The sequence below is a fragment of the Astyanax mexicanus genome, chromosome 13, assembly GCF_023375975.1.
Source record: "Astyanax mexicanus isolate ESR-SI-001 chromosome 13, AstMex3_surface, whole genome shotgun sequence".
In the NCBI taxonomy this organism is placed as follows: Eukaryota; Metazoa; Chordata; class Actinopteri; order Characiformes; family Acestrorhamphidae; genus Astyanax; species Astyanax mexicanus.
The window spans coordinates 27,635,215-27,652,461 of NC_064420.1; the positions used below are offsets into that span (position 1 = coordinate 27,635,215).

At 39.4% G+C, this 17,247-nt stretch overlaps 1 protein-coding gene across 3 annotated transcripts in view; it reads left to right on the plus strand.

The window, feature by feature from the left end:
* Window positions 1-17,247, plus strand: part of tns2a (tensin 2a) — a 126,819-nt gene that overhangs the window by 46,012 nt on the left and 63,560 nt on the right. For all 3 annotated transcript variants that reach the window (XM_022677586.2, XM_022677587.2, XM_022677588.2), the window contains exons 2-3: window positions 2,081-2,186; window positions 3,626-3,663. In XM_022677586.2, coding sequence (XP_022533307.2) covers window positions 2,081-2,186; window positions 3,626-3,663 — 144 coding nt within the window. The remainder of the gene's footprint in view (window positions 1-2,080; window positions 2,187-3,625; window positions 3,664-17,247) is intronic.

Sequence of the window (17,247 nt, forward strand, 5' to 3'; positions counted from 1 at the left end):
TTTTAAGTGTGCCATATAGTGTGCAAAAAAAACAGTACTTGTTACTTGCAGCTTTGTGTCTTGTTCCCACTTCTGCTGTTTACATAACTGCGCTTTAAGTGCTTTAAAATACGGCTTTTGATTTTGGATTCATGTTGACTTGAAGCGTAACCTGAAAGAATGATTATCTTCCTATGTTGGAACATTTTGTCCATGTGTATCACTGACAAAGAACAGCATATTTTTTTACCTGTCAAATGTTCTGGGACATTTTTGCTTTTTAAAAGGCCAGGGCAGACTTTAAAAACCAATACAAAACCTTTTTTACATAAACATTTTCTTTAAACTGAAATACATCTATGTAAACGTATATCAATGCTTATTTCAAACATTATTTCACCTCAGAATGTGTTGTGACAGCTGGCAGTTACTGGAATAAGCTTTTAGCTAACTAGGCTTATGTCATGACTGCTTGTGTAGGTGTTGTTTAGGCTTTTGAATGCTACTATTCAGTAAAGGGTTACCATGATTTTTTTTTTTTCTGTTCTTCACGTTTTCAACCATGACATTGACGTTAATATATAAACAATATTTGAGACCAAATCAATGGCATTACTAGCTTGGGTTTAGAGGCATAATAGATACATTTTTATGGTGGTGGTGGTGTTGTGATGTCAGCTTTTACTGCTGCCTTAACTTTTGGTGTAAAAGATTATTATTACTGTATGTGCTTGTAATAACAGTTGTGGGGGCTTTTACCTGCTGTTTTTGTGTCATTTTCTACTCATCAAACCAAAGAAGACACTTATATTTCTGCATTTCTATAATACTTATAAAGATATATAAAGGCTTGCCTGTGTTGCGATGGGTGATGTAAGGCTTGGATAGAGCGTCTTAACCATGAAACCCCATTCCATGAAGCGCTCTACGCTCTACTGTTCTTGAGCTGATCTTAAGGCCACATGAAGTTTGGAGGTGTGTAGAGATTGTCTCTGCACATATTCTATTAAAGTATTAGATTTTACAAGTGAAATATAGAATGCTGTATATTTATTTATTTTTTCAGTTAAACTGGGAGAAAACATTTAAACGTAAAAATAAATAAATATACAGCATTCTATGTTTCTCTTGTAAAATCTGATACGTTAATAGTATTTGTGTAGATTCAATCACTACAGACCTCCAGGGGAAAGTGCGCCATCTACCCACCCAGACAGCATAAGACCAATTGTGCTCTCTCTGGGCTCTGGCAGCTGACGTCAAGCTGCATGTCCGGGATTCGAACCCAACAATCTCCCCATTGTGGTGGAAGCACTTTATAGACCTCTTGACCACTTGGAGCCCAGGATGCTGTGGTTTTTAAATACTTTTCGCTTTTTTTCATTATAATCATAATACAACTGAACTTTTGGTCATTTCACAGTTAGATAATGTTGTTTTGGATGGTGAAATAAAGTCATTGTGTCTTAAGCTACCTTTCAGTACGCAGTTTCTACAAGAAACTATAATCTGTTGAGTATCGTCTCTTTGGAAAACAAGCCTCCACATTTCCACACAAACAATCCATGAGCTTTTGTAGTTAAATTCCACACTGATAACCTGCATAGCAGGTGTGATATTATATTATAGTATATATTTTTTTCATTTATATAAAAAATGTTCAAATGTAAATATATTTACGACATATAGCCCAGCCCCTTTGCCCACATGCTTATGATGGCCGAAGTGGCGTCATTCCAGACAGCAGTCTTGAGGAATCCCTGCACTGGACCACATGTTGCATGTGATCTCTCCGTTCTTCAGTAGCGTGTCTTAAGACAAGGTGTGTCACAGTGAGATTAGCTCTGTTACGCAAAGGTTTTGTCCTCCTGCTTGACTTTGAAAGATGAGACACTCGACAGGGAACGACAGAGAAAGAGCTAATAGGTCCTGTTAAGGAGTGCAGAGGTACGAGCAGATAGAAATGAAGGAAAGCAGTCCTAGAAAGCAGGATATAGAACACACAGATTTAGCTGTGAAGGTTTAGCTGTATGAATGTTTTTTTAAGATCTTCGCTGAAGCTGGAACGTCTTGGGTGTTAAAAGATTTTTGTTTTTCGTAGGCGGTGAAGGGAGAGCCCCATGTCTTCAAGGAAAAGACCTTCAAGAAGAAGCGTCAATGCGGAGTATGTAAGCAGAGCATAGAGAGCCTGGGTTCCTTCTGTCGAGGTGAGTCTTATTTTCTTATTTAAATATATAAACACACTCCTGGCTGGAGATCCTGATCCACACCACCTTAATGCTGAGATACTGATTTTGTATAGTTTTTGTTTCTATAGTTAATAGAGCCATGTAATTTAAAATGTAATGTAAAATATACTGATGATTAGTACTACAGTAAAGGAGAGTTTGTTTTTAGTAATCAGTTTATATTCCGTGGTGTAAAAAAGTATTTTGTTTTTGCATTTTTGTCATACTTACGTGTTTCAGATTTTCAAACAAACTTTAATATTAAACAAATATAACCTGAGTAAATATAAAAAACATGTTTTAAATAATGATTGCATTTATTAATGGAAAAAGCTATCCAAACCAATCTAGCCCTGTGTAAAAAAAAAGGTATCCCCCCCCCCCCTATAAATTAAACCCAATAAAACTGTGATTAATCAGTTCAGTTTCACTAACTACAACCAGGCCTGATTTCTACCAGACATGTAGAATTAATTAACTCATGTAATCCCAGTAAACATTACCTAAATATTCCTTAAACATTTTGAGGCCATGAATTACCTTGAAAATCCAGCTATCCAGGCTTACAGTGCATTTTTTTTATTGCTGGTATAAAAGTAGTACTTACAGAATCATGGCTTGTGGGAACAATGTTTTAAAACCTGTGTATAAACCTTTGTTTTTCAACATCTATATTACAAAAAAATGTAATATCATGAAAAAGTTATTTTATTTTAGTAATTTAATTAAAAAAGTAAAACTCATATATTATATAGATGAATTACACACAGAGTGATCTATTTTAAGAATTTATTATTTTATTGTTGATTATGGCTTACAGTCAATGAAAACGATTGGTACTTTTGGCAGTGTGGGCAGTGTGCCAAGTCCTGCTGGAAAATGAAATCCATGAAATCTCCATTAAGGTTGTCAGCAGAGGGAAGCATGAAGTGCTGTAAGATTTTCTGGGAAAACACTGCACTGACTTTAGACTTGATAAAAAACAGTGGATCAACACCAGCAGATGACATGTCTCTCCAAACCATCACTGATTGGTGGAAACTTCACACTAGACCTTAAGCAGCTTAGACTGTGTGTCTCTCCACTCTTCCTCCAGACTCTGCTCCCTTGATTTCCAAATGGATTTCATTTTCTAGCAGGACTTGGCACACTGCCCACACTTCCAAAAGTACCAATTTTGATTGGCTGTAAGCCATGATAATCAACAATAAAAGAAATAAACACTTAAAAAATAGATCACTCTGTGTGTAATAGATCTATATAATATATAAGTTTCACATTTTGAACTGAATTAAACTGAAGTACTGAACTGAACTGAAGTAAAGACACTTTTCAATGATATTCTTTTTTTTTTTAGCATGCTTGTTTTCTTACCAAATTGATATGTCTTGTTCTCTCTCCTGTCTTGTTACCTGCAGTCTGCAAAACAGCCACGCATAAGAAATGTGAAAGCAAGGTAAGGACCTGCTGTATTTACATTTTACTGAAAGCTGCACTCTTCCACTTCAACCCAGAGCAAACATCTGTGCACCAACAGCTGCAGGCAGGAAAAGGCCTGGCTACCTATACCTAATGGCAACCTAATGGCTACTTCTTTCTCTGTCTATCTATCTGTCTCTCTCTTTTTCTTTTCTCTCTTTCTCTCTCTCTCTGAAGGCTTCTCTAAGTCTTTAGGCTTTACTGCTGCCAGCCGCGCCCAAGCCCCGTGCTGCTCTTGTGAATGGCCCATTGATAAGGGTGCTGAATGCCAGCCCTGGCCACAGGATGTCTTGGCACACCTAGTCATATTAGGCAGCAGGCAACAGCCTTAGACCTGGAATACATGCATCTGGCTAGTGCTAGGTGATATGACATCAAATCAGTATCAAATATTTAATATCAAATGGACTTTTTACTTGTTTATTACAGTTAATGTGAATATTTCACATTTCACAATTTTGCTAATTGCAAGTATACACATAGAATAAAATCACCCCTTAGCCCTACCACTTACCCCTACCCCTTTTTTCGAGTGTAACTCTGTTCCAAGGGGAAGTGGTGAAATCCTCCCCCTAAGAATTGGGACAACCCTTCAAGCACCCAATACGTGATCAGGAGCACTAAAGTTCAGCAACCTAGCTGCTGCTGGTTAACTAGCTACCTTAAGGTCATTATATGTCTTCAGAAACAGCACAGAGGGTGCAGAAATGATTTTTTATTGTTCATTCCTTAATTCCTCTATGAAGGGGAGCTGAAATTAGCTTTGATAAGCGTTTAGTTTATTTTATTTTTCCATTCCACCTTAAATGCTGCAGCCCCTGCTGTATATTTTGCACCATTTAAGGTGGAACGGGAAACTAAGCTAGCTAGCTACTGCGACAACCTACTAGGGATCTTTTTTATGCTTGTTATGAAGAATTCGGCCGTAAAACACTGAAACTACAATCAGTTCTCATACCCCTCGGTTTGAAGTGTGCCTAACAAGCCCTATCCCTTCCCCCTACCTCTCCACCTAACAAGAATTGACAGTGGAGTAGGGGTAAGTGGTAGGGCCAAGTGGTGAAATGGGATTGGACCTTATACTATTCGGAAGTAAGATAAAAGTTACCGGGAACAACACATTATATTGAGCTACACACACAAAAGCTAGTGTATAACACATGTGTAACACAGCATGCCTTGGAGTTGTAGAGGTTCCTAATGATGTCCTGTGATATTCCAGACTTCAGATATGAATTTTCTTGGGGATGTAGTTCCTGCAGATTTTGCGGTAGAGGTAGAGTGTTGATATCTTGTCCAATAGCTTCCCATGCACTTTTAATTAGGGATAAGTTTGGCGATTTAACTGGCAATAGTACTTGTGTGTAAAAGGCATGCTCTTAAGATAACAGCAGTATGTGGACAAGCATCGTCTTGTTGGAATAGGAGAGCACTGGAGACCTCATATTAACCTAAGATTGTACTTTCAAAGTTCCAAAAGATATGGCATTATTACAGATATGGCATGATAAGAAATTGCACCCCACATGATTACACCAGGCCTTCAGGGCATGTGATGCATGTCACTGTTTCTGCAGTTTAATTTGAGGACTAAAGGCCCTATCGTACACCCTGCGCAAGACACGTCGCAATGCTCATTACTATCTTACACCCCTTCACTCCTTGCGCCTACACCATATAATAGTGTCAGGGTTTAGGAATAAATCCACGCCGATGAACATGGTGGTCTTGAGGTGTGGAAATGAGGTGTGTTCGGGTAAAAACACAGGTGCGCCACTGACTAATTAAAAGCCTGACAACAGTCAACAAGTTAACACTCTGCAGCACACAAATACAGGTTTTATATCAACATTAAACAGAATAAAGAATAAAATAACATTGATGTTCCCTTAAACAAGCTGCTGGCATTCCTTCACAACTGCCGCTGTTAAGATATGAACTGGTTCTTAAAGGGAATAACACACTCATGATTAATTAAGAGAATTAGTACATGCCTTTTTTTTGCGCTCTTACAATACCAAAAACACACCTGCATGCCTTACATCCAGCTGCACGATGCGCAATTGACGTCTCGCCTATAGATAGCTAAAATAGAGCCCAAAGTGTCTAGACAAAGACATGGATTTGTTGGTAAAGAAGTGGTGGTAATCTCCAGCACAGATTCTCTAATCCCTCTTCCACTGGATGTCAGTCTTAACGCGTTAGTGCAGCTTACGCTTTAGAGGAAGCCTAATAGCTTAATCTACAAAGGGATGATGGTCTGACTGATCTTTTGTCAGGAGTCGACTCTAATCTGCCCTCTCTGACCATCTGGGAGAGCGTGAGAGCAGCTAGAGTCAACATTGACCATGATCTGTTTTTCCTTTGGCACTGGCCAAATTTTTCCCTGAGGTTTATTTGGAGATCTTCCAGAGATGCTGTCTGTTGTACATCTACTGGATCTGCAATGGATCGTCATTATGGTTGATAAGTCAGTGTTGATTATGAAAGTTGATGCTTCGTATACTATTATCCACATATAAAAGAACTTTCCAACAACTCTGCTTCATCAGATCTACCTGGAAAGTTTCAATCTGCAGACTTCAGCTTCAGCTCTAATCAGCTTTAGAGCTGATCCATCTAATTGCCATCTAATACAGCATGTTTCGCAGTGGGGATGGTGTGTTCAGGGTGATGAGCAGTGTTACTTATCTGTCAAAAATAGCACTTTGCATTTTTTTCTTTAAAGATCACTAGAAGAAAATGTTCGTGGACACCCCTTGATGAATGCACACATTATTGCATTCAGCTACTTTAAGTTGCACCGATTGCTGGAACATACAGGGGTTGGACAATGAAACTGAAACACCTGGCTTTAGGCCACAATAATTTATTGTCCTAATGGACAGTTCTGGTGGAAACAGGAGAGTTGAGGTGCACACTGAATTCTGTCGTGATTTGGGCAGCCGTGGTTCTAGTTTTTTTGGATACAGTTCGGCTTAGCACCCGAACATCCCTTTCAGACAGCTTCCTCTTGCATCCACAGTTAATCCTGTTGGATGTGGTTCGTCCTTCTTGGTGGTATACTGACATTACCCTGGATACCGTGGCTCTTGATACATCACAAAGACTTGCTGTCTTGGTCACAGATGCGCCAGCAAGACGTGCACCAACAATTTGTCCTCTTTTGAACTCTGGTATGTAACACATAATGTTGTGTGCATTGCAATATTTTGAGCAGAACTGTGCTCTTACCCTGCTAGTTGAACCTTCACACTCTGGTTCTGCTCTTACTGGTGCAATGTGTAATTAATGAAGATTGGCCACCAGGCTGCTCCAATTTAGACATGAAACCTCCCACACTAAAATGACAGGTGTTTCAGTTTCATTGTCCAACCCCTGTATTTATCAGCATGGATATTGATATTAAAAATGTTAGCAAATGATTAGCTTATCAGAATTTGAACATTTATAAATCGCTGGTGAGTATGAATTTTAAACCGGACAAATGTTTATCAGTTGCAGTTCATGTTGACAATTTTAGTTTCTTAAATGTGAGAAATAACAGTTATTAATTATTAATTAATGGTATGTTAATGAAAGTTATTATAAAGTGTCACCGTCTGCTGTAAGAGATTGCTAGTCTAGCTCCAGCTACTGGCTGTTCTGCATTGGCAGGAGCCTGGCAACCACAGTCACGCTCAGTCTGCAGTGATAGGGATCGTCTCAGTGACGGAAGGGAGCGGCCGCCGTCCCCCTGGGAACCAGCGGGGACTGAGACCTTTTCAGAGCCTTATCACTCGTGTGGAACAGGGCCTACCTCTCCAGCTCTCAACACCTCAGCAAAGAGGCCGGACAATGAATGAGACGCTTTTGAAAAATGTTTTTACCCCACCCAGATCAGAGGAGACAAAGCAGCCTGGCATGTCTTGATGCCAGTGGGGGGCAGATCAAAGTCTTAGAGGTCTTTGGGGTACAGCGTGCATCAGCGGCTGAAGAAAGAAAGCAAGGATACCCGATGCTGACTCGACTACAGGCAGTACAAGCAGAGCCCTGCCAGGTCTTGCAGGCTGCTTAGCACTACATCAAACCCAGTGTCAGTTACTGATGCTGTCATTACATTACCACATGTTTAAACCCAGGGTCGACTTTTGTTTAATATCTTCACGGTTACGGTTGTCGTTGCCAACTTGCTGTAGCCCTATAGCCCTCAGCAGGCCTCGACTGTAAGCCCCTAGCCTCTCATCGCTAATACTGAACATCCACTCGGAGAAGAGTCAGCTGTTTCCTGTTGCTCCGCCGAGCTTCTGTACACTGTCCAGTTCCCTGACGCGTGATCCGATCCGAATGTTCCTCCGTCCGCCTCCAAACAACACACTGCTGTAACATAAAAATGCACCTGGTTCCGTACACTTAAAGAAGCACTCCATAAGTCCAATATTATTTTTTTTTAAAGTGGCAGTCTGTATTATTTTGTTTTTAAACTAATAGCAGAAGCATTTCTGAGTGGAGAAGTGATAAAATATTGTGTTTAATGGTACCAGTGTGCTGAAACCACCATCCCTGCTAAAAACTGTACTTACGTCACACGTACAGCCTCTAAAAGAGGATCCGGCTCAGTTTTACTGAACGCGAGCAGCTGGTGGAGCAATGGAGACTTCAGAAGGGGAAACTCAAACCTCATAGTAAAAACAAGGTGTGTAGTTGAAGTGAAGTTTCTGACTGAATGCGCTCTCTCTCTGACTGAACATAACCTGGAATCAGATTCATCCGCTCTGAAAGGAGACCGCATCACACCCGCCCAGTTTAAAATTATTCTTACTCATGCTCTGTGCAATTACCCATTCTCACCAGAGAGGGCCCCTTAATCCCAAAACTTACGGACATCAGCTTTAAATAAAAATGTTCAAATTAATGGTATCAGTATCCTGGCATGACCATCCTTGCAACTTCTAATATATTAATTCTAAAAATGAATCTGGTCTTGTAGGTTTGTTTTTATAGGATGTCAGTGCTCTCTACTTTTTTTTTTAATATTACAGTAATTCATATAAATAAACAGAATTATCAGAACAATATGCTCAAAAATGCTGTAAAATGGCCATTAAAATCTTTTCTTTCACAGCTCCGAGTGGTCCAGTTGGTTACTTGTTGGTTGGTAACCACTATGATCAGGAGCTCACTGGTTCGAATCCCGTTCACTGTGCTGACAGTATTCTACCAGTTATCCTCATCCAGCAGGAGACATGCAGCTCTACAGTCTGAGCTGAGCTGAGCTGTGGTGTTGAGACAGCTGCAGATGTAAGTAGCAGAGAGGAGACTGATGGTATTTAAAGCTGCTAGCTGTTTCTTTCTTTTTCTTTTGCTAACATTTCCCACCAGGAATTTTGGAACTGTTTAGGAAGCCTTAAGTTGTCCAGAACTGTCAGACACTTGCAGGCTGAAAGCTGGAAGTCCTCAGGCTGATTCTTGTCAACACCATCAGCTGTAAGTTGTAATTAATTGATCCTCTAAAGACTTAAGTATTTTGAAAGCTTAGCGCTTGCTAAGACATGCGTTGGAAGTGCACGGACGAGGTTGCGAAATCGGATAACGGCCGGTCCTGTAGATCACAGATTTGTATGTTTTTAAAATGCGTTACATAACAGGCTTGCTGCTGATATACTGCATCTGACTGTGGGCTTGTCGTGATAATTAACTTATTGACTTATTGTGCAATAAATGGACATGTTTTCAATGTTTTTTGCTGACCTCAAAAACTGCACATGGGGATCACATAAATATGAATGTGCTTTGTCTCCTTTGTTTAAATATAGTCGTTGTAAGTTCTAATGTCAGAGTAATTTTTCTTAATAATAAAAAGTCAATTAATTATATTACAATTACTTATTGTTCGCACTATAAGGAGCACTTAAAATCTTTTAATTTTCCCCCAAATCATCAGTTTGCATTATAATCTGGTGAGTCTTATGTATGAATTCTACCAGTCAGGTTGTAAGAAGCAGTAAAGCCACTTCACTGAAGTACAGCGTTATACAGGAGTTTCAGTTTAGTTTCAGTTGCAGCAAAAGCCGCTAAACGCTAGCTCTTTCGCCTTTCAAAGGTGAGTATTATTGGCCTGTAGCACGCACATTTACTGTGTTAAAACAAGCTGCCTGGGATGAACCGCCAGCTAAAATTGCCCTGGCTTACTGGAACACTCAGTGTTCCTCATTGTTGCAGTTAGCTGCTGCTGCACCTAGCCTTAGTAGAAATCTGGAAAATTAAGCTTACTCTAAATAAAAATGTTGTGCTTTACTCACTCACATAAACAGTTTTCAGTGTAAATTAACATCAAGGGCTCGTTTAACTTTAACCCTCCAGTTATGTTCAAATTTACTAACATCTTTTATGTTTGGGGTCAATTTGACCCCAGTAATTTTAAACTACAGAAAAGTATTATATAATAACTGTTTTCCTAAGTTTATTTCACATGCTATATTTGCCATTTTTAAATGGCAAATATAGCATTACATTTACCCAGTTTTCCTCATTAAATTAGGAAAAGTCACCATATATGAAGGAAAACAAGAAATTTTTGACTGCTTATTTAAGGGCGTTAAACATTGAATGGCATCAAATTGACCCCAAACATAATAGGAGGGTTAAAAGAAAATGGCACCCAGTGGCGAGACATGCTGAATTAGAAGGAAACAATTAGAAGGTGACAAAATAAAAACCTGCCTCAACTGGAGCTGGAACTGGGCATTCAGCAGGTACAGTGAGGGGCACATGGCAAACTTTGTGCCGAAAATGTCCTCCGTTACCAAATGCACTCCCCCAGAATGATTTAATTTTACTGCAGGTCTAAAAATAATGAAAAAAATATGCCCTTTTTATTTGCATGAACGTAAAATTATGTTCAGGCACATTAATGGAATTACACTAGAGATAAAAGTTCACACAGAATCCCATAAGTTTTTTTTCAATTTGTTAAAGAAGACAGAGATTGATTAGACAACAAAACGTATACTCTTAAAATCAAATTAAAACCCTTTAGAGATTTCCTGTTTGGTGAACAGTTGTTCCATACCTGTTAGATCCTCTCCAGAATATCAAGAAGACCGAAAACAAAAAAAAACAAACTAGATATCTGTGTAATTTATTTGATTTATCTGAGAAGCTCCTGCTGCTGTTCCTCACTGTATACGTTTTTTTATCCAAGTAAAATAGAAAGACAACAGCAAAAAGCAATTATTCACTCAGAAAAGAGTCAAATGGTATTGCGTAACCAATTCGCGATCAATTCATAACTTTTTTTTTAACCCAAGGAATCCTGTGATGTGATAGAAAGTTTTGTGAAAATTGTATGTAGGAGATTCCAGAACCTGATCTGTCCACTTCATAAATAAAAGTAATTCTTCTTAATAAGATCCTTTATAAGCATGGCTAGGATATGGATCACTGTCCATAGCCTCTTATCTACTGATATTGCTTTTGATCTGAAGCCCGCCGCCCACTGCAGGTCAGCTGCTGGCTGCAGCCTGTGTTTGTCTGGGCTGACTCAGTCAGTAGTCTGATGAGTCAAGAATCAGCCTGGTCTATTTATATCGGCTGTGTTTCAGTTGGAATAGTCTCCTCCGCCATCCCATTAGATGAGCAGACTGGGTTTAAGGTACATCTGCAAACAATTCAGTGAGTAATACGTATCTTCTACCCACTACCAGTGTTGCCTGAGGCACTGAGACAGATCGGCTCATGCTTCACGGTACTGTAATATCCTCTCTCTCTCTCTCTTTCTCTCTCTCTTGTGCTTTCTTTTTTGTGTTTTCTTTTCTCAAATGGCGTTTCCTGAAAACAAAGATAGAACTAGGATTGTTGTCTGCTCTCTTCCTCCAGTGTGTGTGTGGGTGTGTGGATTGTATGGATGAGGATGATTTACTGACTTACGAGGTTATTCCTGTCCCAGAGGTGGGTGAGTGTATTGTTCTTATTGGTGTAGCTCAGCACCCAGTTACCCTGACCAGGAATTGAACCCCAGTCTCCCACATGACGTTTTAGCTCACTGGCAGGTAGTGGTGTTATCCACTGCACCACACCAGCAACCATTTCACATTCCTCAGTGTCTCATGTGTGTGCCAGAAATACCGTGCGACATTGAAGCATTATCTCTAACAGTGGACAGCACAGTGCCCGTGCTCTCCCACATGCTCCCTCTGTCTTCATTTGTAGCCCCTTCCCAGTGTTACTGAGCCCCAGTGTCTTTACCTTTGCTGTTGTCACGTGTTTTCATTTGTAGCTCCGCCCCCTAGCTCCAGGTGTTGCTAGTTCCCATGTGTATTTATAGCCCTGTGTTTCATGTTTCCTGTTCCAGTGTCGGTCCTTGTACGTCCCAACGCCTGTGAGTGTGCCTCAGTTTTCTATGTTTCTCAGTCCTGGTATCCTTTGTTATGTTTTTTTTATGTTTATTTTGTGTTTTAGTGATGGGATCTTCGGCTCTATTTTGAGATGCGGGTCTAATGGCTCTTCTTACTGTGGAGAGCCGGCTCTTTCTGCTCCCAAACGGCTCCCCATATATATGTTTTACATTATTAATTAATTAATAGCTTAAACCTAATTTTATAACATTTTGTTTCATTATTGACATTTTAGGCCATTGTGGTGAGTAAAAACGCTTCATAACAAAGATGTGTGGAGCACAAGCTTAACATGCGGACAATGGAGACATTAAGGCACCGACTGAGATCGGGTAAAAGGGTGGGCAAAAAACGACATTGGAAAAAAAACTGTCGGCTCTGTGGCACTTGGAGAGCACAAGCGTAACTACAGGGAGGCGGAGAGACAGCGAGATACTGAAGGGAAAAAACTGCTCCCAAATAGGATTCTAAAACGGCTCCCATTGAGGAGCCGGTTCCAATCGTTCACTTCAAAGAGCCGGCTCTTAGAGTCGGATCGTTCGCGAAAGACGCATCACTATTGTGTTTATTTTGGATAATAAATATACTCATAGCTTGCATTTGCGTCCGCCTCCCCGTCCTTCCTGCACCCAACCCTGACAATACTTCTCACTTTATAGCATTGTTTTGCCATCTATATTTAACATAAGAAAAGAAAACAAAGCATATTGATCACCTCTAGTATAAATTCATTTATTTATGTAATCAGTTCCTGGGATGATCATGCTAGAACACTGTTACCATTAACTAGAATATTTTGTCCTTTACCAACTCAGGAATACTACTGTTTTCAACTTAATAGAATCTTAAGAATGGCTGCTTTAAGTGTTTGTGTGTGTTTATGTGTGTGTGTCGTTGTGTGTAGTGGTGTGGATGAGTTTGGGTGATAATACACTCTCGTCCTCAACTCTAAACTACAGGAAAGAAACTCAAGGCCCATGACAAGCAGCTGGCTGATATCCCTGTTTCTCTACACACACACACACACACACACACACACACAAACACACACGTATTGGTTGTATTCCAGTGTACTCTCCATATCCTGAGAGTGGTAGGAACTTATCTGTGTGGCAGAGTGGAAAATTCAGTCCATAGAGAGAGAGAGAGAGAGAGATGGTGGGATAGAGACAGCATTAAAGAGGGGAAAGGGGGATGGAAGGACTACGGGAATGTCACTGGTGTAGAGAAGTCACTGTGAGGGAGGAAGGAACATTTCCGCCACAGGGCAAAAAAAGATCCCCGCTTCCTGCTGTGCTTGGCAGGGGGCAGTCTGTGGTGGCAGCGCCGGGTGACCTGTCCCAGCGTAGGAAGGGCTAGACCAGACAACAGGGACGCTGCTTCCAGTAATCCCACCACAGTAGCGCTCATGTTTACAATTTCATCAGCGCCATGTGTTTCCCCCCGGCCTGCATGCGCATGTATTTGTGTAAGCCTTCCCAGAAGCGCAGTGCTGAAACTGAAAGAATGAAAGAGAAAACTGAAGAGCTGAAGCTGCTGCTGAAGTGTTGGCAGATTAGCAAACCAAGTTGTGTAAAGACAAAGACTAGGTGAGCTGGGTTCACTCAATGCACTCAATACACACTCTAAACAGACCACCATGTGGGAGGATGGAGTGAAAACACTGACATGCTAAACTAGATATCATGTCTCATGACTTTTGGCTGACTGACCTGTGAGATACAGTACATTATGGCCCCTATCATACACCATGTGTAATTTGCTACCTTACACCCAGTCAACAGTCTATTTTCACACCTTTTCAGTGCCTGCGCCATTAAAATAGCATAGAGTTTAGGAATAAATCACCAGAAAACACAGGTGCATCACTGACTGATTAAAACCTTGACAAGAGTCAATCAAACCTGACATTTAGCTTAACAATAAACAGAATAAAGTATAAAATAATGTTGCTGTTCCCTTAAATGAGTTGCTGGTGCACCTTCACAACGTGAACTAGCAGGTCAGTATCCTCTGCGCCACGCTGTTAAGATACAAATGCGCCAAAGTCAGAGCTCACCTGGCTCTTAAAGGGAATGGCAAGTGACATACTGATTAGTTTATTATATGTTATGCCCAAAACACACCCATAGTTAATTAAAATAATTAGTACATGCCTTTTGCATGTTTCGAGCTGTGCAAGAGATATTTTTTACATCCTCATGATACCAAAGACACACTGACACGCCCTAAATCCGTCTGCACGATCCGCAAATGATCGGTGCGCTATAGATCTCTAAACTAGAGCCCTATGTGTGTGGGATTCACACACATAGGGTAATCGACTTATCTGATGACTATTTTTATTTTTTGATTAGTCGATTAGTCAATGATTATTTCTGCCATGTCCTCCATCTTTGAAAAAACTATAGAAACAGCTGAACATGAGATTTAAAAGGCATTTAATTATCTAGATAACGTTTAAACGTTTAGACTTAAATGTATACTGTGTCTCCCATTGCACTTCTCAGGGTTCATACAGTCATAAAAACCTGGAAAAGTCATAGAATTTTAAAACAGCAATTTTCAGGCCTGGATAAGGTATGGAAAAATAAAAATACCCAGAAAATTCATGGAAATTTGCTCTACAAACCTTTGTGTTTCCATTTATTGACGGAGAAAAGCTGATTTATTTAAAGTTGATTTTTGGTTTTATTGTCCATGTCTGCATGTCTGTTTTTAAAATCGTATGGTGATGAAAATTTGCCTTGAAGTCATGAAAAAGTCATGTAAAAACGATGGAAATTTATTGGTTAAAAACTGTTTGAACCCTGACTTCTGTCTCCAGCACTTTGTGTAATGTGGTACTGTTAAAAATGAACGATTAGTCAAAAATGAAATTTGTAGTCAACAAATTTAAATAATCAACATTGTTGATTATATCGACTAATCGTTGCAGCCCTATTTTGTAGCTGTTTTTTAAGGTTAAATGGCCACACTGTGTTGCTTTAAACATTTAAAACAGTTAAAAACTGCATATTTAAAAGCTTACTAGTCTAGAAAAATGTGGTTTGAAAATGAAAGTGGTCTGTCGATCACGTCTTCATGTTTACAAAGCTCCCAAATCCCTCCAGGCCAGCAGAAGCTGGAGTCTGGGAAAAAATGACAAAGTCCTGCTAGCTGACATGGGAATTTTCCACTGTTGATATCTGTCGATCGTGCTCTCGCATCTTCAGTGCCTTTTTCTGGAGGAGGAGTATATTTACTTGTGTTCATTTTTGTCTCGACTCGCTTGTCCTTCGAACGGCTGTTTGTCCCTGGTGGGTTTGTGGTTCCTGTTTACGCTGGCAGTGTGACAATAAGAGGAATATAATAATTACAGGCTAAAGAGAGATGGGGGGGCTGCTTGAGAACGACAGATAAACGAGAGTAATTAGAGAGTTCATTTGAGGGGGGAGAAGCTGTAGCTGTGCGAGATACTGTCCGTTGGAGTTCAGTGAAGGAGTTTGCGTTGGGATGAACACTTAAAATGTGCTTCGGCTGAAGAGTTCTAAGTGTCCTTGTGCGTTTTTTTTAATCGTGGCTTTTACTGCAGTCTGACGTTTGATTAATTCTGGTGTGTTGAAACTTAACAAGGCTCTGTGAGGAGAACAAAACTTTTCTGGACGAATGTATGGATTTGAGGAGTGTTTAAATTGTTAAATTGTTAAAGTGCATTAATTAGAAGGATTGTCTTGATGCTTTTTTTCTATAAATACAAGTGCATCTCAAAAAATACGAATATCATAAAAACTCACTAATTTTATTTCACTAATTTATCTGCAGATGATGACATGTCTCTCAAAACCATCACTGATTGTGGAAACTTCACACTAGACCTCATGCAGTTTGGACTGTGTGTCTCTCCACTCTTCCTCCAGACTCTAATCTCCTGATTTCCAAATGAAATGTAAAATTTACTGATGATCAGTGATGGTTTGGAGAGTCATGTCCGTCATCTGCTGGTGTTGATCCACTGTGTTATATTAAGAACAAAGTGAGTTCAGTGTTTTACCAAAAAATCTTACAGCACTTTATGCTTCCCTCTGCTCACAACTTTTATGGAGGTGCAGATTTCATTTTCCAGCAGGACTTGGCACACTGCCCACACTGCCAAAAGTGCCAATTGTTCTTATATAATATTCTAATTTCTGAGACACTGCCTTCTAAGTGCGGTAAAGCAGTTCTATAGAAGTAGCAATGTATAGGCTACTGGTGGTAGCGCAAATGAACTGAAATGAGCCATAAACATATTATTATTATTTTTTGCTTAATTTTTACACTCTTTCTTTGAGATAAAATACAGTATAGCATAAGTCACATTCCTTCGCAAAGACATAATTTGAGAAATCCTTAAAAAATATTAAACCTCAGTACTTTATTGCTAAAACAATATCATGACAATACTGTAAACTGTGAGCAGCGCATATATATTTATGTAATTATTTTGAATATTTATACACATAACTGGTTTGTAGCTAAAAAAATAAACCTAAATATATGGTATGTGATGTTAGAGGCAATTTATTAACCCAAACTATGTATTGTGTCGTTATAATAAGTCTAAATACCACTTTCTTTCATTTGGTTGTTTTGCTGCACTTACCATGTTGACTCAAAACACACTTATAATAGAAGCTAATGGGTAGTTACTGAAGAAAGGGGGTTTCTGGGAATCTCTAGGTAAAATGTGTGTTTTGGGTGTATTTGAAGAGTCTTTCTTAACATTTAAAATATAAAAATAGCACATATGGTATTTTAAAGTGACCAAATACTGTTAATTCGTTAAATCTTGGCGTTTTTTCAAGCTGCTTTATTAGAAGGCACCTGTGTTAAAAAAAAAAAACTTTACATATTTACACAATAATGCCTCTACACTAGGGGTGTCCAAACTTTTTTTGTTGGGGGCCAGAATGAGAAATATATTTGAAGTCACGGTCCACACTCTGTAATAAAACAAATAATGAAATATACCACTTTAAATAATACTTTTTTCCTGATTATTCATTTATTTTACTTGACTTACTAAGATTTTTCAAATTGATGTTTAATTTCATGATGTCTCTTAATATTAAACTCCTTAATTACGGCAACTTTTAGACTCTTTGCCCCGTTTTTCTGCGCCAGAAATGCGCACTCTCTCCGGTTTTAGACTCTTTGGCCCGTTT